This window comes from Solanum pennellii, chromosome 6 (genome assembly GCF_001406875.1).
Source record: "Solanum pennellii chromosome 6, SPENNV200".
Taxonomy (NCBI): domain Eukaryota; kingdom Viridiplantae; phylum Streptophyta; class Magnoliopsida; order Solanales; family Solanaceae; genus Solanum; species Solanum pennellii.
In genome coordinates, this window is record NC_028642.1 from 44813284 (window position 1) to 44839016 (window position 25733).

A 25733-nucleotide genomic window follows, 5' to 3' on the forward strand; every position below is an offset into this window, starting at 1 on the left:
TGGACTCCGTCGTCCCATACTTGTGCAATTTCTTTTGCTGCTCTCTTCATTCCCCTCGATGGCAAGTATGACGGACCGTCATAGGCACAACGGTCCGTCAAGGGTCTTCGTTCCAAAACACTTCAACACTCCCAGTCTGGGTATTGGGATCACTTCTCTGATCTTCACGACGAACCTGCAGGACGGACCGTCATAGCCACGACGGACCATCACAAGCTTCGTAATCCCACACTTGGTCAGACTTCCCCATCTTCCTTCAGCAGCTGCACTACGCTTCCACCTACGGACCGTCACAAGCACGACGGACTGTCATAAGCTCCGTAGGTGGTCTCTTCTGCATTTCTTCGCTCAAAATCTCCGCATTCAGCTTTGGACAGATTTCCTGCAAAACAAAGAGAAACTCATATAAAAATTAACACAAAAAAGGCTTTTCGGACACACTAAACTTAAGGAAAAAGTATTAATTATACCGTGAAACACGTTATATCAGTATCAATGCTTAAAAAGTGTATATGTGATCTGGTGTTTATCCTTCCTCTAGAAGGTTAAGGAGTTGATGCTAGTCTTTCTTATAAAGAGGTCCCGGTTGAGATTTCAGACTGGCAAGTGAAGAAGTTGAGGAATAAGGAAGTAACTTCTCTAAAGGTTCTATGGAAGAATCATCTTGTGGGAAGTGCTACTTTGGAGACCAACGTCGATATGATGTCCCAATAGCTACATCTATTTCCTTCCTCCTCTAGTCAAAGTTGAGGTTAGTAATCGTCCTATTTTAGGTTTATTAATGGTCAAAAGTTTATTGTAACTTCCATGATTTTCCATTATCCATGCATTCTTTTGTGAGGAGTTCATGTTGCATAAGTGTCTTGAACTTCCATGAAAATATATTTTCTCCATGCTTGATGGCACTTGATCATGTGGTTGTTTTACTTGATATCATGTGATATCTCTTGTTATGAAATTTCTCAAGTATGAAGTGATGAAATGATGTATTGGCTCCAAGTTTTATATTTTAAGCTATATCAGAAATAGAAGGAAATTCCTCCTTGCATAAATGTGAAGTGATGAAATGTGTGTAGATTAAGTAGTTTCTATAGTTCGAACTCATAGTGATGCATTCTTGTGTTTGAGAATGGAGTTGATGTGCCTCCTTTTCTATTGAATTATCATTATCTACCATGTGTTGGTTGGTCTGCTAGTCTTGAGTCGTAAATTCTTAAAAGATGTTTAAAGTGTCATTCGAGGACGAATGTTCCCCAAGGGGGGATATTGTTACACCTCGAAATCCAATGACTTAATTTAGAGCTTTTAATGGAGTTTGATAACTTTAGAATTGTTAAAATTATGTTTCAAGACCGAACCTAATATAACTAACTTAGTTTGGAAGTTTTAGAGCATAAGCGTCAAGAAATGACCATGACATTCGGAAACTAGTGAAAATGATCTAGTGTGTCCTTATGTCTTGTAAGAGGTTAGAAGAGTCGTATGAGGGCTAAGTCTTGTAAAAATACTTGCAATACATATTACTACGTTTTTAGCGTCAAAACTCCTGGGTACGACTCCCCAAGGACCACCCTAAGGGTCCTTGAGAAGGACCAAACATTTGGTACCAAAAGCTGTAAAAAACAACAAGGAACAACAACGGCAATTCACGAGCCGTCAATTGAATCACGCCCCGTCGACGTTGTTTTTGATTCCGTACATATACTACCCCCATACTACTCCAAAACACACCCGCTGATTGGTTGACGCCCCGTCAACCGGGACTAGTTGAATGGAACCAAGCTCAATGACTCCACAATACTTAAGTGGGTGTAGTTGAGTAATTAACTAATTAACTAATTAACTAGTTAACACTAAAAACACTTATAATTAGTAATTTTAGGTATATTAGAGTATTTTAAGTCATAATACATGTCTTCCACCTTATAACTCCAAAACCCAAAAACTCCTACCTCTCTCTAAATTCTCTCACTAACCAAGGACTCCATTGAAGAAGAATGTCAAAGCTTCAAGTAGGGATCAAGAACATGGATTTTATACATTAATTCTTAGGGATTATAAATTTATGATAACTCTTCAATATTGGTACTCCTTTTCCCCTGAGGTTCTTTCAAATTAGTTTTCAATGTCTTCAGAACTTCTAGATTTCACTCAATTTCGTGGGTCGCCTTAAAACTTGATTTATTTGGTCAATATTTGTTTAACAATGATTTATTATTAATGTTTATCAATTATTTTATGTATTGTCTTAGGTTTTCGACCTAATTCCCTAAACACCATGAATGTCCCTCTCTCCTCACCCTAACTTTTGAATTATGTTGAATAATGGTTAGAGGTGATACTATTGAGTACATTGACTATTTTTTAATTATATTAATCGATTTCATGGGTAAATATCATGGATTTGGGATGTAGTCTTAAAAGGGTATCGTGAAAGCCATTGCTAAGAGTTTCAAGGCTATGAACATTATATTGTAGTATCGTGGTTTAGCTTTGGTAATGTGGATTACTTGAAGTATGAATGATTAATTTATGAATGTATTACCAACATATGAATGTGATTATTGTAAGATGATGATGGGTGTGTTAGTATGAATAATTGAAGGTAATTTCCATACACATCCAATGACTATGTTATGAAGTAATGTTGTCACATGATGGGTTTGCGATGAAAGGGATTTCTCATCCTAAAACCTACGAGCTATGTACATGTTATATGAGGGTATAGACTCCTTAGACCTATGTTATGAATTAATGTTAAAAAGGACTCAAAGATGCTTCAAAAAGATAATTTTGCTTAGTATCGAGTGAACTAGACAATGAGAGGTGCTCCTTAAAAAAATGAAGGGAGATTCACATTATGTTCTCTCATGAGGTGGAAACTAAGATTCTAAATATTATAAAGAGGGTTTCTAGTAACAACCTCCTAGTTCCTTAACTATGTTCCCCCATAGTAACCTTAGCTAGTGTATCCACCTAGATGCTATACGAATATTTATTTCATACCTTGGCAAGTAGGACACACTCCTTTCGGTATAAGGGATGAAACTGGATTCCATGTTATGGAGAAGTTTCTCTAATGTTAAAATGAATGAATGAAAGTAAGAATATAAACACTAACTAGGAGTATTTAAGAGGTGTTACTTAGTCTAGGAAAGGGTGTGAGACTTTACCTATACATTGAACAAGTTGATCTTGAGGGGAGTTCTAGAGTGGACTCTTTATGTATATATGTTACGAATGAAATGCATCATGTTTGTCCCATATGATATGCATGATGTTAATTTCACTTGATATACATGATGATGGTTTCAACTGGTATGCATGTTGGTGACTATAATTGTTATGTTGATGTATAAGGTAATTGACAATGTTTGTGACTTCCTTTGTTGTTTTGTTTGGTTTGTGTGGGGTTATGGGGCTTCACATACTCATTGCACCAGTAGACTTGATTTAGGGTTTATGAGAAAGGTCTTGTGATGTATTGACGAAAAGGTCTATAAATATGAAAAGCTTACTATGGCTTTATAGTGATGTTACTCTTGAATATGGATATGCCTTGGTTTTGTGGTATGGACTTGTATATTGTTCTTTGAATGTGCATAAAGTCTTTTAATGTGTATATAACATACTTGTAAAAAATGTCCCTTTGTGCATGTTTTCAAATGTTTTACTTACATATGTTTCATACTTATTACGTGTGGTTTGTACAAACCTATATTTCTTCTATTTTCTACACAAATATAGGTTCGGGCCATTGAGGTAATTCATGCAATTTTCTCAAGAAGCTTGGATTGTTTTCCCAAGTTTATGAGTCCTCAAGTCTGAGGAAAAGATTGTATGATTCTTGCTTTAATTGTTCGGTTTATATTGAAATATATTGTTCCACTTATTATATTTTAAGGACTATGTTGTATTCATTTTATATGACTTGAAATTATGTAAGGGATAAGTCCCAATTGTGGTACTCTTATTTCTAGATGGCAATATGAGACATGTTAGTTTCTATTTTGATATATGAAATTAAGATTGAACTTCAAATGAAAAGTTTTAAATTTTTCCGCTTTTATTCTATCTAATATGTGATGATGAAGATAAAGGCTTGTCTAATAACTTTTTGAGGTCGATGAAGCCGGTTACGACTAGGGGGTACTCTCGGGTCATGACACCCATGCAGGGGTACGAACCTAAATATTGCCTCCATGAAAGATCATTCTTCTTTCTTGATTTCATGTCATATTTTGTGCAAAGGTCTTTGGATGGACTAGTAGCTTCTGACACTCTTTCTTCAACTAGAATAAACTATAGTCTAATCGTTACCCCATATGACAATGATTTTTAAAACTATGTATACATCCATAAAATTTAGCTACATATGTATGAACGTCAGTTTAGGCCATGGGCAGTTTTGGACTCAAGGTGGTATATTAGATGGGACAACATGCCTAGGGTATTGGGTCTTCTTAATTCAATGCACTTAAAGGGTTTTGGTTTCAGCTTTACGCTAGTTGACTAAGAGTGGCCTTGAAAGATCGGGAACCCATGTGAACAACTAAGGCTGGAATTCACGACAACCATTGGATGCATGATGTACAAATTAATTATCGATCATTCAGGAAAAGGCTTGAGTATAAAAAATTCGGATGTGGTTTCGCAAAATTGTCCTTTAATATACTATACAAACAACAGAAAATGTGATGAAATACAATGACAAATATGATAGTTTAAAGACATTAATCACGAAGGAACAATTCATCAATAAATAACAATTAATCAAATAGTCAAATGTTATGGTGAGAACCTAATTAAACCAACAAAGAAGTCGGCATTTCTATTTTACTCGAAAGAGTAAAATTTAAAGAAAAATGACCATGTCTTCGAAATTTTAATTAGTCTTATGATTTAAGAGAAACCTAATTTCCAAAATAACATAAGGTTTTCAAAATTCAAGAAAAAACATAAGGTTTTCAAAAGACTTAAATAGATAGAATCAATTGAAAATAAAAGGGTTCAAAGTTCAATGTACATTACGAGAAGGTGTTAGGTCCTCGAAATGTCCGCTAACCCATGGTTGACTAGCTATTTATCTAAAGTGACTTCTTCAATTAACATTTAAAATTTCATCAAGTTTAAGAAGGGAATGTAAATTTGAGTTGTTACTTTTAAAGGTAAGATTTGACATAACTTTTATTAAGACAAAAAAATCATATGCAACTCAATATAAAAAATAATTCTATAGTATAAATAAGAAAGGCTATCTTGAGGAACTTAATTAAATTGAACCATAAGAAAAAGAAATAAAGTTGATTAACAACAAATAATTACGAAGAGAGGGAGGAAAATATTGAACTTGGGACTTTGGCCCAAATTCCAAATCCTGATAACATGTCCTCAATCTAAAGGTGACCCAAAACAATGAGTTGGATCTATTTAGGTCAAGACCCAGCTGCAAAAATTCTCTCGGGCCTTTTTTGGGCCATTTCCACCTTTGAAAGCCTGTAATTCAATTTTGGGCTTTGTTTCCAGCAATCTCAAACTTTTGGGCATTTATATCATGTATATAGAACGTATATTTCATGTATATAACTCCCCTTTGGGACTTTTATGACGTATAAAATTAACTTGATCCGCATATTTATCATTTTCAGCCTGCTCACTAATTTTGCATCTTGTCAAGGGGAGAAGAGGACATGGGGACTTTATATCCCGTCGGAAGTACAAGGGGGAAAAACAGGAGTCCAAGCAGAATAGAATAGTACCACCTTTTATGAGGCATCGAACTGAATGAAAACGAGTTAGCTACGTGCTTTCACCACTAAAGTATAACTCCGGCAGAACCTTGTAGGAAGAGAACAAGAAAGACAACCATAAACTAAATTCAAAGTATCTCTAGTTACCGATTTCTAATCTATTTTGTATATATTTTTACTTAAACTTCTTTTTTGTATGTGCAATCTAAACCTCAGCTTTTCCTCTGTTTTATTTTCCTTGGTAATGACTAAAAAATTTCCAATTTTTACTCCTAATTTTTCTTCCAATATTATTATATAACCTCCACAATAAATAGTAAGAAACTATATATAGAAAGGAAATTAGGGTTCAGAAATGGGAGAAAGTGGATGAAAAACGGATAGGAACAAGGCCCATCAGAAATTCAAATTCAAAATCTTTTTCTCCATTAACGGGAGGCAACCTTTTTCTAAAGTCTCAACCCATTGCTAAAGAGTAAAAGGGGAGACGGATGGATCAGATTGATTTGATTTCCTTAGGAGAGACGTGGAGCGATTTCATTGCCCCAAGGACAAAAAACGCGTACTCGTGTTGCGACAGTCATATTGAGAGGGACGGGAGGAAGAAGACAACGAGGTCATAGTGTAATGATCACTGTGTTGACCCCGAGTAGCTTCTGTGAATCATTGTCTATATGAGAACGTTGGGAGAGGACGTCGTGAGATTGTTGTTGTCGTTTTTGCGGGAAAACGATGTCGTCTGGAAGTTGCCAATGCATATGTCATGTAGATCGGGAGTTGCTGTTCTGATGTTAAAGTTCTGGTATTATTAACGTTTTTGGGTCTCTTTAGAATAGGATTGGTCCGGGTTGAGACTGAGTTGGGTCAGCTATTGGAGAACAAAAGGTAATAATAGTCTGAGAATGTGACACTGAAAAAAGTGAATGAGAATTGAAATGCTAAAACTTGGTCATATAGGCCCACAATCTTGTCTTTGACATAACTAAGTGAATCACTAATTTAGCAAATTGAATTATAACTGGCCCATTCAGATTACAAACTTAAACAAATTGAATTTCATTTGCAAATTCGACTATAAATCCAAATTGAATAATAAAATAAAATAATTAACTCATCAATAAACTAATTGGTTTTTAAAAAGCTAACCATAATTTAATCTAAACTAATTTAATGAAATATTTAGAATAAAATCTTTCTGAGATGATTTTTAAAAATTTATGAAATATATCAATTATATCTATAAAACTATATGGAATATATTTACTAATTATAAAATATAACAATCGACTAAGATAACTTAAAATGACTTTGAAATGTACTTGAATTTTATAAAACTAATTATTCTCAATAAATTGAGAATTAAGAAGCTCGTGAATTAATTCTTATTGGGAGGTTCATAATAGGGTGTCAACATTAGGTCTTTATTTCAAGGCATTTTCTGTGAGTATATCAACTTCACAAGAATAACCATTAAAATATCGTCTTTTACACAAAAATGGACATCGTCTATTTGATGTTACTATGCATATTTTGTTAGATGAACCATGGAGAAATACATTATGTAATGTGAAGGCTGACACTTGGTTACTGGAATGCGAGTACAAAAAAATTTCAGATCAGAAAAATTGAGTAAAGAAAGAAGATGTTCTTATCAACTTCAAGTAAAAATGTAGAATAGGTTCTATAAAAAGAAATATACAAACTAAGAAAGTATATGCTTGTTTTAAGATATTAAAAGAATGATACTAAAAGATACTTTACAAAAATGTGATCAAGCAACTTAATTTATCACAAGAGTTAAGCTTAATTGACATTTCAAGAGTTGAAGTTGTTTCACTGTTAAGGTTTCTTCTAACTGCAACTGTTAATTGTATTTTAAATTTGAGTAGACATGATGAAAAAAACTATTACTGATTTATGAAAGAACTTTTTATATTTGTGAATACTTAAAAAAGATAGGAGGAAACCAATTTTTTTTTCTTAAATTGTTTTCTATGACAATGAAGATGCTTTTTGTTCATTTGTATACAATGATCTAAAATATGAGTCATATGACTATTGTTGTTAGATTAACTTGTGCTATGAAATTTTCAGACTAAAACGATTAAGGTAAGAGTTTCCTCGATTACGCAAAAAAAAGGAAACAAAGGCTTGAATTAATGTAGCCTTTATTCTGATGCTAATGCAAAAGCTTTCAGTCAAAGGATTGAAAGATTTTAGACCCTATTTTGTTACATAATTAGTTGTCTTGAGTTAATAAATCTTTGTTCAATTTAGAAAGCACATCCCTCTATTAAACCATGCTCAATAGATTGTACTATAATTTTTAAAGATATCATATATATTGCACTCTATTTTATGGAATCCATCGACTTAATTCAACCCCGATGATTAAAAAATAATATTCTACAATTGAGTTTGTAGAAGAAATGAGGTCCTTAATTAGGTAATGTAAGGTCCTTATTTCTAGGTTAGAAAGAACAACAAAATTACTAACATATTACACAAACTTAAAGCAACAATATAATAATAGAGAATGAAAATACAAATACGGAAAGGGAATTGCGCATACTAAATTGGGAATTTCAAGAACTCCAATTTCATAATTAAGTCTTCAGCTCTTACAATTACATGAAACAATATTACTTAACCAAAGACTGATAACAAATATGTTATTTATGGTCCTAAATATTGGACCTTTCCACTAAGTCCAATTGGATAAAACAATTTGAACACAAGACTTGAAGATATAGGATCCCAATAAATCCCAATTTCATCACCATCTTTCAATCTACGACCATTAATCAATTCGGTGCACCAAAGAGAAAAATCATCATTGGGCAAAATCCTAAACCAAACACGTCCACCTTCATACTTCTTAGGGACATTCTCCTCAGTGACATCCCACATGTCAACACACACATTGCAGCCATTCACCAAATTTTTTCCCACATCTAAACTCCAGTAACGCAGAATGTACTCAAACATCTCAAAAAATGGAATCAAAAGCATTCCTACAACAATCTCATCATGGGTAAGCTTTTTCTTGATTTGCCATGGGTTTTGCTTATCGATTCTTGGGGCAGGGTATAAGTCCCTTATCTCCACTAGTTCTCGAGTCACTTCATACGGGGTATTGTTAATTTTGCAAGCTTCTTCTTGAGCTTTTGATGGAAAGAAGTTATAGAAGAAGGTCTTCTTCATGCTAAGTAAAGGCATCTTATCAGACATTGAATAAGGTGAGAAACTATGCAATTCTGTAGAAAATAAGACATGAAAAAGTGAGAGGCAGTAACACCTTATAAAGAAAAAAAATTAGGTTTTCAATTAAACTTTGAGCGGGAATTAGAGAAAATTATTACTGTTTTTAAATTTTAAAATTTGAATTTATTTCTTAAGGGAATTTTGGAGAAGAGTTATAAAATAGGAAAAATATATCATTTAGCATTTAAATTGAGGATAACAATTTCGAGATTGTTCTCTTATCTCTATATAGACAAAATTAGACTTTATCTAATATCCATCTACCGTCAAGACATTTTTACACAGTCAAGTTATTAAATGGTAAAATATCAAACTTTTTGGTCCTAATTCTTAAATCATTCACACATCTGTCAACCAATCTTTTCTGTCAAAAACAAGGACAAACAAGGAGAAACATATTTTAGAAAATAATTTTGACCTCTTGACCAAAATGTAGGAATAATTCGTGATTCACGAACCGTAGAAAATAATTTTAAAATTAACTTTGATAAATAATGATAGAAATGTATCCTAATTTCATTACCAACAGCGAATCTAAAATCCTTGATCAATTTTCGATGGATCGAGAATTTTCATCAGTACTCAACTTCCAAAAAGAATATTTTTTTTATCTTTATGCTTCTTATGTCATTCTTCTGTGTTATATCCCAAAAATTCAACAAAAATTCCATTCCCGGTCACAAAACTTTTTTCGAGCTCAAAAATTTAGTATGGAAGACTGTGCATAAATTTCACAAAAAATGAAAGCCACAACTTTTCAAAAGTGCTGAGTTCTTCTTGGGTCATCTTTTTCCAGATGTGCCTCGCGGTATTCATATCCAAATATCAAGGGAGGCCTATACCTTTTAGCTCTTGAGTCTTTACGCATTATCTGATATTAACTTTTGTCACATCCGGGTTTACCCCCTAGACGTAACTAGTGTCGTCGTCCTTTTTAAGGAATAGGACTAGCCTCTTAGTTCATGTCATTACATTATAGGTTGAAAAATGCGGAAAAATTTAAAACTTTTACTTTCTCTACTCGGATGTTTACATAGACCTCTACATACACATAATATATATATTCATATCGAGTATATATAGACCCTTCATATTGGAAAGTTACATAGCCTTCTACTTTATTGCACATATATATAAAAATATAGAAATAGTCTCAATGATTGTCTCATATCATACCATCTAAATGAATGTCACAATATGGGCATAACACTTACATCAATTAAACAAGACCATCTATAGTGGTACGAAAGTACGATATTCAAATAAAAATGAAAGGAATTATAGAGTCAATAGGCACATAACAAAGTCCAAAGCTAGAAGTGGCATTGCCCTCGAAAATTGAGGACCTACCCTACTTGGATGAAAGGAAGAATCCAAGCCTTCAACGATAACGCCTTCCAAACTCTTCAACAACCGGAACCTAAAATGTTTGGGACAAGGGAAGAAAATGGGGTTAGTACTCCACATGTAATAAGTATGAGATCTTATGCACGTACACAAGCAAAACATGCTAAAAAGGACTTTTTATCAAAGCATGCTATTTTACCCCTTTTTGGGCTTAATGCAAAGTCAAGTAAATCATATTGATCAACCAAACACGCTTACTATCTCAACAAGTAATACTTATCCCAACACGCTTAGAATCATGGTTTACTACAACCCTAATATCAAAGGAATAATATCACAAGAATGAATAAGAGTTAAACATATCATAATAAGCAAGACAACTTCTCACAACTTCTTGTTAAGTCAACAAGTGTAATGACCTAGCAAAGCCCCATAACCTTACTAAATCAAGTATCCTCAACAAGAAACATGACTAATGTGCAACTTTACATATCATGGCTTTTAGGCTTACATTGCATCTTATATTATCATTATAAGCCAAGGCATATTCATAAATGAACTAACTCAATATATAGTATCAACAATATGACATGGTCATCACATATATACATCATACATTATCTTAACATAAACTTATAATAACCTCCTCCTAAGACTCCCGTCAAGACTAACTAGTGTAATGCCTAAGTAGAGTCCCATACCCCTACCTAGACTAAGCTAGATCCCTTAGGTTATCCAAGTTAGAGTTCAAGTCCTTTAATTCGTTTTAACTTCTGGAAACATCTTTCCCTAACCGACATAGACCACATGAGCTAGTGTGGAATCCGGTGTCATAAAACCCTACACCGAAATGAGGCGGACGACTTGCCAAGGTAGTACCAAAACGTAAAACATAGCAACTACGTGGATTCACTAGCTAGTATTCCTATGGGGGAAACATAGTTCAAGAACTAGGAGATTTAGTTGGGACCATCTTTATGCGCATTGCATTATGATCTCCAATCTCAAGAGTAATGTAGTACTCCTACCTTCCCTATATGGGAAGAAACACTTCTCTATCTAGTTCACTCGGTGCTAAGCTAGAGTCCCTTTTTTGAAATGTCTTTAAGCCTTTAATTATCAATCATACCTTAATTTAGGTCATAGGGTCTACCCCTTGTATAATCATCATCATCAATAGCTCAATAAGAACTGTATGAGTTTTATTCTTTCATCACAATTCATATAAGTGAGGGTAACACTTTAGCATTTCATAACATTTTAAGGCACATTGATAGTTTTGACCATCCTTATAGCACATAGACCTTAATCAATCTCACAACATAGTCAAGATTTTTCAATTCAACATCATACCACCCTATAATCTATAATATAAGGCATACTCCAATGTAATATTATAGCTTAACAACAATTAACTACAATTGGAAGTAAAGATAGAGATTCTAAGACTTACCAAGTTTTCCTCATAGTCTATCATCAAGTTTTTACCATCAACCCATAACTCAACCCAACTTGGGGAGTAACATCATAGCACAATGATAATCAATATTATAACAAGGCCAATTGCATCTCCATAACACAATTCATCTTTAGATCACAACTTGAGACAAGATACATAGGCTAATTTCACATTATAATTCATAACCTAATTACATCTCAAGAACTAACATGGTAGGCCTATAATTCATCTTAATAGGATAGTAATCTAATCAACAACCAACTCAATTGAATGATCAACATACAACATAAGTCAAGATCACTATCTAGGGTTAGGGATAGAGGATCATGTTCTTTAATTTGACCAAACCATCAACAATTATCATAAACAAGTTTAATTACATGTAAATCTACTCAATATAACTCTAAAAATTCACTAACAACTCAATCCATAACTTCAATTTCGTAATTGAATGAAACCCATAAGAAAACTAAACTTTTTGAAATCTATTTTGAAGGAACCCTTTGAGGAAAGGATCTTAAAGGTGAATAGAACCCATACCTTAATGTTTATCAACAATTTGATGAATAATTCCCCCTTTTCCAGTCCCCAAACCCTAGTTCTTGCTAGCCTTCAAGGGTGGGTTCTTGTAGAGAGAGAAATAAGAGAGAAGTAAGAGAGTTTATTTTGAGAGTTAGCTTTAGGTTAATGAGGGTTAAAGATATTTATAGAGGGGATTAATTCACTTAATTAGTTTCCTTTTAATCACTAACTAACCCCTAAACCATTCAATTAATTTAAATGAAATCATTACAATCCATCAATGAAATTCGACCCTCACCTATGAGACCCCATCGACGGTCCGTCGGTGGGTCGACGGACACCCCCCCCTCCGTCCTGCACTTCCGTCATTTCTATCAAAGACTTTGCAGGCGAGGCTTCCTCCAATTTATCTAAGTATGGGATGATAGTGGCCTCGATGCCCCGTCGAGCCAATGACGCCCCGTCGTCTCTTTCTGTCGAGTGTAACAGTAGCTAGGCAAATAGGGGCCTTCAGAAATCTTTCTAAGTGTGGAACGACGGTCGCCTTTGATGCCCCGTCGAGCCACTTACGGACCGTCGTCTTCCCCATCGATGCACACTGTTACTCAGTGCTGTATCAAACTATAGGGGTTCTCCTCGAGGGCCCTTGGTTGGTTCTGGGGGAGTCATACCCAGAAGTTTCAATCATGAAAAAACTCAAACACCCATTAGCTACCTTTCCATCCGTTTTCGTACATTTCCGACTCCTAAAAGTTAGTAAAATGGCTAAGTCACACTAACATCTCTGTGAACCAACTTCCCGAACGTCTTTGGACATTTTGGTTCTTAAACTTTCTAAATGACCTATATTCATTTAAAATGGACTTAGAAACAGTGTTTAGACTTTATGCCACCTATGTTAGGCTTTACAATGAGTCTCGGATTTTCAAGGTGTTACGCTATCCCCCCCTTAGGAACATTCGTCCCCGAAAGACACAAACACTTTTAAGGAAGGAATAGACCCAAGACTAGCAGCCCACCAATCAACAATATCAATTTAATATAAATCATATTACTTCAACAAAACAAATATCGAAACTCACATTACCACACATGGGGCTCAAAACACTTCATCATGAGGCATTTCATTCTCACAACACGTATGTGCTCAACATACATCACATGAGTCAATTAGCACAAAGTTCAACTTAACAACATGCTACCTATCATTTCATGAAGACTCACCATATCAAAATGTACAACATAACTCAAAGCAAGGAAAAAGCAAAATTTCAAGTTTTTAATAGCAATACTACAGTGACTTCACCGTAAAACTTACTGTGAGGTTTTTAAAAAAAATGTCATTTTTGCAACATTCCACCCAAAAATCAAGAAACATAAATCTTTGTCATAATTATATAACTAAAAGAATGGCTAACCTTAATTCTCAAAAAGATGAGGATAACGGGATTTCATATCGGCCTCGGCCTCCCATGTAGCACCCTCAACTAATTGATTTTTCCATGACTCTTTTACAGAAACCACCTCTTTATTCCTCAAGTTCTTGACTTGCCTATCAAGAATTTGAACCGGGACTTTCTCATAAGAGAGGTTATTCTTGACCATAAGACCCTCAATAGGAAAAATGGACTCGGGATTACCGATACACTTTTTCAACATAGAAACATAGAAAATCGGATGAATCGAAGCCAAATCACTAGGAAGTTTCAACTCATAGGCAACCTTATTCACCGTTTGCAAGATTTCATAGGGACCCACATAACAAGGACTCAATTTCCCTTTCTTTCCAAACCTAACCGCCCCTTTCATTGGTGAAATTTTTAAATACACCTTATCACCTTCTTCAAACTCCAAATCCCTTCTCCTATTATCGGCATAAGAATTTTGCCAACTATATGCCGTTTGCAATCAGTTGGTTATGATATGAACCTTTTCAAAAGTCTTGTAAATCAACTTAGGACCAAGAAGCGATGGCTCACCCACTTCAAATCATCCAATAGGATACCTACACCTCCTACCATACAAGGCTTCATAGAGAGCCATGGAAATGGATGAATAAAAACTGTTGTTGTAGGCAAACTCCACTAAAGGTAAATGTCTATTCCAACTCTCTTTAAAATCAATAATGCAAGCTCTAAGCATATCTTCAAGGGTTTGTATCGTACGCTCTGCTTGACCATCTATTTGGGGATGAAAAGCGGTACTCAACTTCACCGTAGTACCTAACCCTTTTTGGACGACCTCTAAAATCTAGATTTGAATTGTGTGCCCCGATCCAATATGATGGATAACGGAATGCCATGGCGGCGCACAATCTCATCTAGGAAGATTCTTGCATAATCCTCCGCTGGATATGAAGACTTGATGGGGATAAAGCGAGCGGATTTAGTGAATCAATCCACAACCACCCATATAGAATCATAGGACTTTTGGGTCCAGGATAAACCTACTAGAAAGTCCATATTGATGTCTTCCCACTTCCAAGTTGTTATTTGGATCTCTAGTAGTAAGCCACCCGGCTTTAGGTGTTCGGCCTTTACCTGTTGGCAATTCGTACACTTAGCGACAAATTCCGCTATGTCCCTTTTTAGATCTTCCCACCAATATACTTCCCTTAGGTCATGGTACATTTTTGTCGATCCCGGATGAATTTAGTAGCAGGAACCATGTGCTTCTTCTAAGATCCAAACCCTCAACCCATCTACATCGGGAACACGCAATATCCTTTGTTACTTTAACACACCATCCCCCTAGGGAGAATGATTTATTAAACTTTCCAACAACCGATTCTTTCAACTCCATCAAGGCTAAGTCAAGGTGTTGTTTGGACTTCACCTCAACCACTAACGATGTCTCGGAGTTATGATGAACTACGGCGCCCCCATCCGAAGCACTCTCCAACCTCACCCCCAATCTAGACAACCTATGCACTTTCCTTGCTAGGTCCTTTTTTGCCTCATCAAAATGGGAAACACTACCCATAGTCATCCGACTTAGGGCATCCGCAACTACATTAGCCTTGTCGGAATGATAAAGGACACTCATATCATAATCTTTAAACAACTCAAGCCACCTTCTTTGTCGGAGATTTAACTCCTTTTTGGTAAACACATATGGGAGACTCTTATGATCGGTAAAAACATCCACATGAACCCCATACAAATAATACCTCCAAATTTTCAAGGCAAACACCACGACCGCTAATTCAAGGTCATGAGTGGGGTAATTCTTCTCATGTACCTATAGTTGCCTTAAGGCATAAGCTATCACCTTACCGTTTTGCATAAGCACACACCCCAAACCCACTCGAGATGCGTCACAATAAACCACAAAATCCTTTGTACCCTCTAGTAAGGTCAACACCAGAGCGGAAGTAAGCTTATCTTTCAATAATTGGAAGCTCTTCTCACATGCCTCCGACAACTAAAAGTTTTTACTCTTTTGGGTCAAAGTAGTTAAAGGAGACTCAATGGACGCGAAACCATCCACGAACCTCTGATAGTAACCCGCTAGACCCAAGAAACTCATGATGTCAGTCAGAGTTAATGGTCTAGGCCAATTTTTCACCTCTTCCGTTTGCCTTGGGTCTACTTCAACTCCTTCACTAGAAATGATATGCCCAAGAAAAGTAACCGATCTCAATCAAAACTCACACTTACTTTGTTTGGCATACAATTGATGTTCTTTAAGGGTTTGCAACACTACCCTCAAATGACCCATATGATCATCTTCATTCTTCGAATATACCAAGATATCGTCAATGAAAAATGAATCTAGGTAATTTAAAATACTCTATTCATTAGGTCCATAAATTCCGCCGGAGCATTAGTGAGACCGAAAGACATGACCAAGAACTCATAATTCCCATACCTAGTCCGAAAGGCCATCTTCGGTACATCCTCCCCTCTCACCCTGAGTTGATGATACCCCGACCTCAAGTATATCTTTGAAAAGTAACTTTACCCTTGGAGTTGGTCAAATAAGTCATAAATACGAGGGAGAGGGTACTTATTCTTAATGGTGACCTTGTTGAGTTGGCGGTAGTCAATACACATTCTCAAAGACCCATCCTTCTTTTTGACAAATAACACCGGAGCACCCCATGGAGATATACTAGTCCTTATAAAGCCTTTGTCAAGCAAATCCTTGAGTTTAGCCTTCAACTCTTTCAATTCGGCCGGAGCCATCCGATATGGAGAGATTGAAATGGGATTTGTTTCCGGTAGCAAATTGATACCAAAATCAATTTCCCGTTCGGGAGGAATATCGGGAAGGTCATTAGGAAAAACCTCTGGAAATTCCTTCACTAAGGGGACCGACTCAATAGGAAGAATTTCGGAATCCAAATCTTGGACTATTACTATGTGATAGAGGCAACCCTTTGAGATCATTTTACATTCTTATAGACAAGATATGATGCGACCTCTAGGGATAGATTTCCCCCCTTCCACTAACCAACAAGTTCATTTGGGAAGTTAAACCTTACCAGTCTTGTCCTACAATCAACGGATGCAAAACATGCATGCAACCAATCCATATCCAATATAACATCAAAATCAAGCATATCGAGTTCTACTAGATCAACATAAGAAACTCTATTAGGCAATGAAATAGGACAATTTCGATATACTCTTAGCAACAATTGAGTCTCCCACCGGAGTAGACACTAGAAAAGGCTCATGCAAAATATCGGGTAAAACATCAAACTTTTTAGACACTAGTGGTATAACAAATGACAAAGTAGCACCCGAATCAAGTAAAGCATACACATCAAGAGTAAAGATTCTTAACATACCGGTCACCACATAGGGAGAGGTCTCTTGCTCACCCCTAGAGCGGAGAGCATAGAAGGGGTTCCTTTTGGGAGCATCACTAGAACCACTTGCTTGAGCTTGGCCACTACCCTTGTCATGACTCTTCAAGTTTGGACAATCTCTCATTTTGTGACAACTCTTGCCACAACTAAAGCAATTATCCTTCCCCTTAAAGCACTCACCATAGTGCTTTTTACCACACTTTCGACAAGTTGGCTTCTTCTTTGGTGAATTGGAACCTTTTCCCTTCTTAAATATAGGGTTAGATACCCTATCACCACTAGCTCTTGGGAATTTGGTAGGGACTTGATTTCAACCCCACTTCTTAAATTCAGGCTTATCTTGTATGTCAAACCTATTTTTTGAGGAGCCTCCATCAAATGACATAGCCCTCTTAGCATCTTTACTTTTTATCTTAGCTCTTGCCTCCTAAACCCTTCTTGCATAAACCATAAGACGGGAAATGTTCATGTTATCATGTAGCATGGCCGATTGGCACTCCTCTTGTAAGTCCTCCGACATCTCCGTCACAAAATGGCTCATTTCGTCTCTAGGATCGGAGACTAAGGAAGGAGCATATTTGGACAACTTAACAAATTCCAAAGAGTACTCATGAACATTCTTCCCTCCTTGGCAAAGATTGATGAACTCCATTACATTCTCCTCCCTCATCTCTCTAGGGAAGAATCGGTATAGAAACGCCGCTTTAAAGATCTCCCAAGTTACCAAACCACGCCTCAACGGCCTATTGTCCCTCCAATGCACATACCAAGTTTGGGATACATTATTAAGTTGATATGAGGCCAATTCAGCCTTCTCACTTGAAGTCACCCCCATAGAATATAGCACTTTGTAGACCTCATCAAGGAATTCTTGGGGTCTTCATCAACCTTAGACCCATAGATAGTAGGATGGTTCATCCGAGTGAAGTCCCTTAGATGAGAAGTCATAGTAGTGACCTATTGATGAGGACGAGGAGCAACATCCAGGTTGGCTTGAGTCGTCATAGCTTGGGCTTGAACCGTTGCGGCTTGTTCTTAGGTTGTCATAGCTTGTCCATTTCATCAAGAATATCCCTCATCTCCGCCTCCGTCATAGGTGGAGGGTTAGCCGGGGCTTGATCAACATTAGCATTCTCCTCAAGTGGAGGAACTTGCTCATCATGGGGAGGTGCTCCCACATTACCAACATCCTCCTCAAGTCTTCGAGCCGCATTCCTTTGAGTGTTCATGCTTCCTATAAGCACAACAATATGATTAGATGCAAAAGCACACAATAAGTATACTTTATTGACATGATATAAGATTTCCAAGAAAGAGAGTGATTCCTAAGCATCATATAGGTTCCTACTCATAAGTGTGGCACGATTCACAATTATGAATATAAACCTACATACATGTGGTAGAGAGAGAGACATAACTCAACGGTATTCAACCTCATGCTTTGATACCAAGTTTGTCACAGACGAGTTTACCCCTTAGACGTAGCCGGTGTAGTCGTTCTTTTTAAGGACTAGGACTAGCCTCTTAGTTCATGTCATTGCATTCATATGTTGAAAAATGCGGAAAAAATTAAAACTTTTACTTTCTCCACTTTAGGTTTACATAGACCTCTACATACACATAATATATATATTCATATCGAGTATATATAGACCCTTCATATAGGAAGGTTACATAGCCTTCTACTTTTATTGTTCATATATATAGAAATATTGAAATAGTCTCAATGATTGTCTCATCTCATACCATCTAAACGAATGTAACAATATGGGCATAGCCCTTACATCAATTCAACAAGACCATGTATAGGTCATACGAAAGTACTACATATTCAAATAACAAGGAAAGGAATGATAGAGTCAATAAGCTCATAACAAAGTCCAAAGCTAGAAGATGGCATTGCCCTCGAAAGTTGAGGACCTACCCTACTTGGATGATAGGAAGAATCCAAGCCTTCAACGATAACGCCTTCCAAACTGTTCAACGATCAAAACCTAAAATGTTTGGGACAAGGGAAGAAAATGGGGTTAGTACTCCACATGTACTAAGTATATGATCTTATGCACGTACACAAGCAAAACATGCTAAAAAGGACTTTTAATCAAAACATGCTATTTTACCCCTTTTCGGGCTTAATGCAAAGTCACGTAAATCATATTGATCAACCAAACACGCTTACTATCTCAACAAGTAATACTTATCCCAACACGCTTAGAATAATGGTTTACTACAATCCTAACATCAAGGAATAATATTACAAGAATGAATAAGAGTTAAACATATCATAATAAGCAAGACAACTAATCACAACTTCTTGTTAAGTCAACAAGTGCAATGACCAAGAAAAGCCCCATAACCTTACTCAATCAAGTATCCTCAACAAGAAAACATAACTAATGTCCAACTTTACATATCATGGCATTTAGGCTTACCTTGCATCTTATATTATCATTATAAACCAAGGCATATTCATAAATGAACTGATAAATATATAGTATCAATAATAGTACATGGTCATCACATATATACATCATACATTATCTTAATATAAACATATAAGAACCTCCTCCTAAGACTCCCCTCATGACTAACTAGTGCAATGTCTAAGGAAAGTCTCATACCCCTACCTAGACTAAGCTAGACCCCTTAGGTTATCCTAGTTAGAGTTCAAGTCCTTTAATTCGTTTTAAATTTTGGGAACATCTTGCCCTAACCAAAAAGACAACATGAGGTAGTGTGGAATCCGGTGTAGTAAAACCCTACACCAAAAGAAGGCGGACTACTTGCCAAGGTAGTACCAAAACGTAAAACATAGCAACTACGTGGATCCACTAGCTAGTATTCATATGGGGGCAACATAGTTCAAGAACTATGAGATTTAGTTGGTACCCTCTTTATGCGCCATGCATTATGATCTACAATCTCAAGAGTAATGTAGTTCTCCTACCTTCCCTATGTGGGAAGGGACACTCCTCTATCTAGTTCATTCAGTGTTAAGATAGAATCCCTTTTTTGAATGTCTTTAAGCCTTTAATTATCAATCATAACTTAATTTAGACCATAGGGTCTACCCCTTGTATAATCATCATCATCAATAGCTCAGTAAGAATTGTATGAGTTTAAGTCCTTTCATCACAATTCATATAAGTGAGGTTAACACTTTAGCATTTCATAACATTTTAAGGCACATTGATAGTTTTGACCATCCTTATAGCAGATACACCTTAATCAACATCACAACATAATAAAGACGTTTCAATTCAACATCTTACCACCCTATATTCCTAATATAAGGCATACTCCAACGTAATATCATAGCTTAACAACAATTAAATACAACTGGAAGTAAAGATAGAGATTCTGAGACTTACCAAGTCTTCCTCATAGTCTATCATCAAGGTCTTACCATGAACCCATAACTCAACCCAACTTAGGGAGTAACATCATATCACAATGATAATCAATAGCATAACAAGGCCAATTGCATCTCTATAACACAATTCATCTTTAGATCACAACTTGAGACAAGATACATAGGCTAATTTCACATTATAATTCATAACCTAAATTACATCTCAAGAAATAGCATTATAGGCCTATAATTCATCTTAATTCAACCATATAGCACCATAGGATAGTAATCTAATCAACAACCAGCTCAATTGAATGATCAACATACAACATAAGTCAAGATCATTACCTAGGGTTAGGGATACAGGATCATGTTCTTTAATTTGACCAAACCATCAACAATTATCATAAACATGTTGAATTACATGTAAATTTACTCACTATAACCCTAAGAATTCACTAACAACTCAATCCTTAACTTCAATTTCGTAATTAAATGAAACCCATAAGAAAACTCAACTTTTTGAAATATATTTTGAAGGAACCCTTTGAAGAAAGGATCTCAAAGGTGAATAGAACCCATAACTTAATGTTTCTCAAATATTTGATGAAGAATCCACCATTTTTACAGCCCCCAAACCCTAATTCTTGCCAGCCTTCAAGGGTGGGTTCTTGTAGAGATAGAAATAAGAGAGAGGGAAGAGAGTTTAATTTGAGAGTTGACTTTAGGTTAATGAGGGTTAAATGTATTTATAGAGGGTATTAATTAATTTAATTAGTTTCCCTTTAATCACTAACTAACCCCTAAACCATTTAATTAATTTAAATGAAATAATTAAAATCCATTAGTGAAATTCGACCCTCACCGATGAGACCCCGTTGACGGTCCGTCGGTGGGTCGACGGACACCCACCCTCCGTCCTGCACTTTCGTCATATCTATCAGAGACTTTGCAGGTGAGACTTCCTCCAATTTATCTAAGTATAGGATGACGGTGGCCTCGACACCTCGTCGAGCAAATAACGCCCTATCGTCCCTTTCCGTTGAGTGTAATAGTAGCTAGGCAAACAAGGGCCTTCACAAATATATCTAAGTGTGGGATGACAGTGGCCTTTAATGCCCCGTCGATCCATTTACGGACCGTCGTGTGCCCCGTCGATGCACACTGTCAGTCAGTGTTGCATCAAACTGTAGGGGTTCTCTTCGAGGGCCCTTCGTTGGTCCTTGGGAAGTCGTACCCAGACATTTCAATCATGAAACAAATAAAACAACCTTTAGCTACCTTTCCACCCCTTTTCGTACATTTCCAACTCCTAAAAGTTATTAAAAAGGCTAAGGCACACTAACATCTCTTTGAACCAACTTCCCGGACGTCTTTGGATATTTTGGTTCTTAAACCTTCTAAATGACCTATATTCATTAAAAATGTACTTAGAACAGTGTTTAGACTTTATTCCACCTATGTTTGTATTTACCATGAGTCTTGGATTTTCAAGGGGTTACAACTTTCTAGGCTTCTTCTTCCGCATTTGATGGTATAAACTAAAGAGAGTATATATTTTCATGTCATTATTTTGATAATGACTATTCATGTCATTTTGTTCTTATTTATTGGGATGATCTAATCAAATAAATTACTATTTAGAATTTTTCCTTATGGGAACATTGTTTGAAGTATAACCATTGACGAATTATCATCCCAGATATAATGTCTTCTGCTATATTTGTATCACGCCCCGAGCCTACACCCTGAGCGGGACTGGAACTCGAGAACCATTGTTTGCCCGAAGGGAACCCTTGGCCTTGCTAGACTCCTAATTGAAGACATTAGCTTTAATCAAAGAAAAAAATGAAACTATGGGCTTCGGATAAAATATGTCCCCTTAAGTCATCAACATTTGGAACACATAAACGACCTTGGTACTTTATGACAACATGGGAGAAAGACTATACATACTTCTTTAGAACTGCTTCTTTCAATTTGATTAATATTAAATCAAGACATTGATTTGCTTTCACATCATCCACAAGAGATGATTCGGAACCATTATGGACCCTCGTACCACCTGATGTACCGTGGTTTCACAGTACTTCTAATGCTTTTTCCTTAAGTTTAGTGTGTGTGTAGGGCCCTTTTGTAGTAACTTTAATGGTTTTTATCTGTGATTTGTAGGAAAGTCATCAAAAACAGAAATGCAGAAGATTGTGCAGAAGAGGTGACCCACGAAGCCATCGACGGTCCGTAGGTGGTAGTCGTTGACTGAAGGTCCAAGAATCAGGAAGCAACTCGGGAAAGTCTGACAAAGTGTGGGGCTACGAAAGGATCGACGGTCCTTCGACTGATTGACGGACTGCCCTAGCGAATCGTTGATCAGATCAGAGAGTAGTCCCAGTACTCGAAGTTTAAGCAAAACTGAGTATGGAACAACGGAGGCATCGATGGACCGTAGATGTATAAATGGACCGTGATGTTGGTCCGTCGATTGGATTAGAGAATATGACAGGATGAAGGCTGAAGAAGTTGCTAAGTATGGAACGACGATATGCACCGACGGACCATACGTTCATCGACGTACCGTATTGTTTGTCCGTCGATTGGATCAGAGAAGGTGCGAGGTGGAGGCTTGAAGAAGATGGTAAGTGTGGACCGATGGAGGCAGTTGAGGGTCCGTCGTTCCATCGACAGACCGTTAGTGGTGTCGTCGACTGAAGACACATTTCTAGACAGACTTTCCTTATTTACAACTCCTTTTAATTTAGGACTTTATTATTATAAATAGGGGTAAAAACCTCATTTTTTGGGGTTAGACTTTTTGTTATTTTTCATACTCTTGTTATTGGAAGTTGAACTTTGGATTTTGGGAATTACTTCAAGTTTCCGGAATCGATTCTCAAGATATTTTCTTTAATTCAAGTGTTATTTACTGATTTTCTTCGAACCTGTCGAAGTAAGTATATGAATTCTTCTTTACTAACTATGAATTGTGTATTTCTAAGAATTATAGCTAAATCCATAACTAGGGTTGTGGGAACCATGGGTAATAAACAAGGTAAAACTAGATAAATAACAATTCTAGAATAGTTTCTTGCATGTATTGATAATTCTTTCGTTTAAAAGTCTTTTTAACGAGTGCACGCGTTAGAACTTGCCCTATTTCTACTTGCTAGACCAAGAAGGTAGTTGATAGGAAAGAATTATCAACATAGATTTAGTATACACTATCTAATAGGCTAGTTTCGATTAGTTTGAAGTAGTAGCTAAGCCATACATCGAATATGGTGCTTAATATGAGGTAAAAGGTAAGGGTTAGTAATTTAAACACACGTAGCCGGACCAAATTGCCAGACCAAAGAATTAGAGATACATAACTTTCCATTTTACATGCAAGACACTAGGAAAGAATTGTTATAGCTAGGATTACCACGTTATCAACCTATGGGGAACACTTACACCCTAGTTTCTCTCATCACTTGATAAATACCAAAGTTATAAACTTGCTAATTGTCTTACTTAGAAATAATTAAACACTTTTGTTACACAAAAAAAAACCTTTAATCAACTATTTTCGGAAAGGACTTGATTAAATAGACATAATCGTAGACTAAAGTTAAGTCTAAACCATTTTCCTCGTGGAATCGACCCCAACCTAACAATTGGGTTGTATACTTGATACGACTGCTTATACTTCTTTAGGGAAGTATAATTTGAGCGTATTAAATTTTGGCTGTCAGGGATAGTGGCTTTTTGATTAACTTTAAGAGCAATTACTGAAGTTTAGTCAACAATTTCCTGATTTTACTTTTTCTCTTTGTTTTTATCTTTCAGGTCTAGCTCTAATGTATGACAAGTACATGGAGTCGAGGAGAACCAATACTTCCATTTGATCCAGAACTGAACCATACACTCCGCAGAATGAACGAGCCACAGAATCCTGATAATATTGGTGATAGGATCAACCGTAAACTTCCTACACCAGTTTATGCTTATAACAAAGTGATCGTGGAAAACCCCGATGAGGGCGCTCTGAGGAGACAACCTCCTGCCCCACGCCCTCAAGAGTATTATAGGGGCAATGTTAACATCGCCGATTCGGATGGACCTTTTGTCCTACCTCCTCTACAAAAAGGTCATTCATTCATGGTAACTAGTATCTTGATGCAGATGCTCACTGCTAGAGGGTTGTTCTTGGGGCTACCATATGAGGATCCACATGCTCACATCGCCAAACTGAGGTCGATGTGCAAGACTTGTGTAGGGAGGCCGGACTTGCTCATGGATATCATTGTATTAAGGGTGTTCCCTCTCTCACTAACGAGAGAGGCTGCAATTTAGTTACGGAATTGCCTTATAGCTCGATCTATACTTGGGAGCAATTGAGGGATGTGTTCCTAGCAAGGTATTACCCGGTTTCTAAAAAGATAAAAACACAAAGATAGGATGAGCAACTTTGTGGCATTGCCCGGGAAGTCGGTAAGTAGTTCTTGGGATAAGTTCACCTCATTTCTGAGAAGTGTCCCAAACCACAACATTGATGATGAATCGTTGAAAGAGTACTTCTATAGGGGGCAAAATGATAACAATAAGGCGGTACTTGATACTATTGTGGGTGGTTCTTATGGTGAGTGAACTTATATAGAGATCGCGGAAAAGTTGGAGAAAATTTCCCAAAACAACAAGGCTTAGAGCACTAGGAAGTCGGACATTGGGAGAAACACCTTTGCAGTGCAAGCTACACAAAACCCGGCTGCAGATGAGATTCGTGAAGAGATGGCTCAAATGAGAACTTATCTTAGGGTAGTATTGAAACATGTCAATGGGGGTGCAGAGAAAGTGAATGCGGTGAATTATTTGACTAAACCACCACTGCTGGTGGATGAATTTTACAATGAGGAAGACTCTTATGCAGTGAATGAGCAGATGGGGGGTTTCTGACTGAACGCCCAAGGCTCCAATCAGGAGAATTGGTGCCAAGGTCAAGGAAATCAAGGTCGGAACTATGGGAATTACAACCGAGAGGGTCATTATGTTCGAGATGGCAACTACAACCGCGACAATAAATTCAACCGGGGTAACTATATTATGTGGTACAAGACTTATACATCTTGTATGTATGCCAAGATCTTGATTTCTATCTAAGTAGGCAGCATTATTCTTGAATATTTAATTCACGTATGACTTGTGTATTAATATGGAATTTGGTCAAGGGAACCCGATTTCAAATAC

General features: G+C 36.6%; 1 protein-coding gene across 1 annotated transcript; it reads right to left on the bottom strand.

Moving 5' to 3' along the window:
- Nucleotides 1-8426: 8426 nt before the first annotated feature.
- LOC107023011 lies at nt 8427-8995 on the bottom strand. The gene has a single exon (XM_015223573.2). The coding sequence runs from the start codon at nt 8979-8981 to the stop codon at nt 8427-8429; it is 555 nt and encodes a 184-aa protein (XP_015079059.2). The 5' UTR covers nt 8982-8995.
- Nucleotides 8996-25733: the final 16738 nt, after the last annotated feature.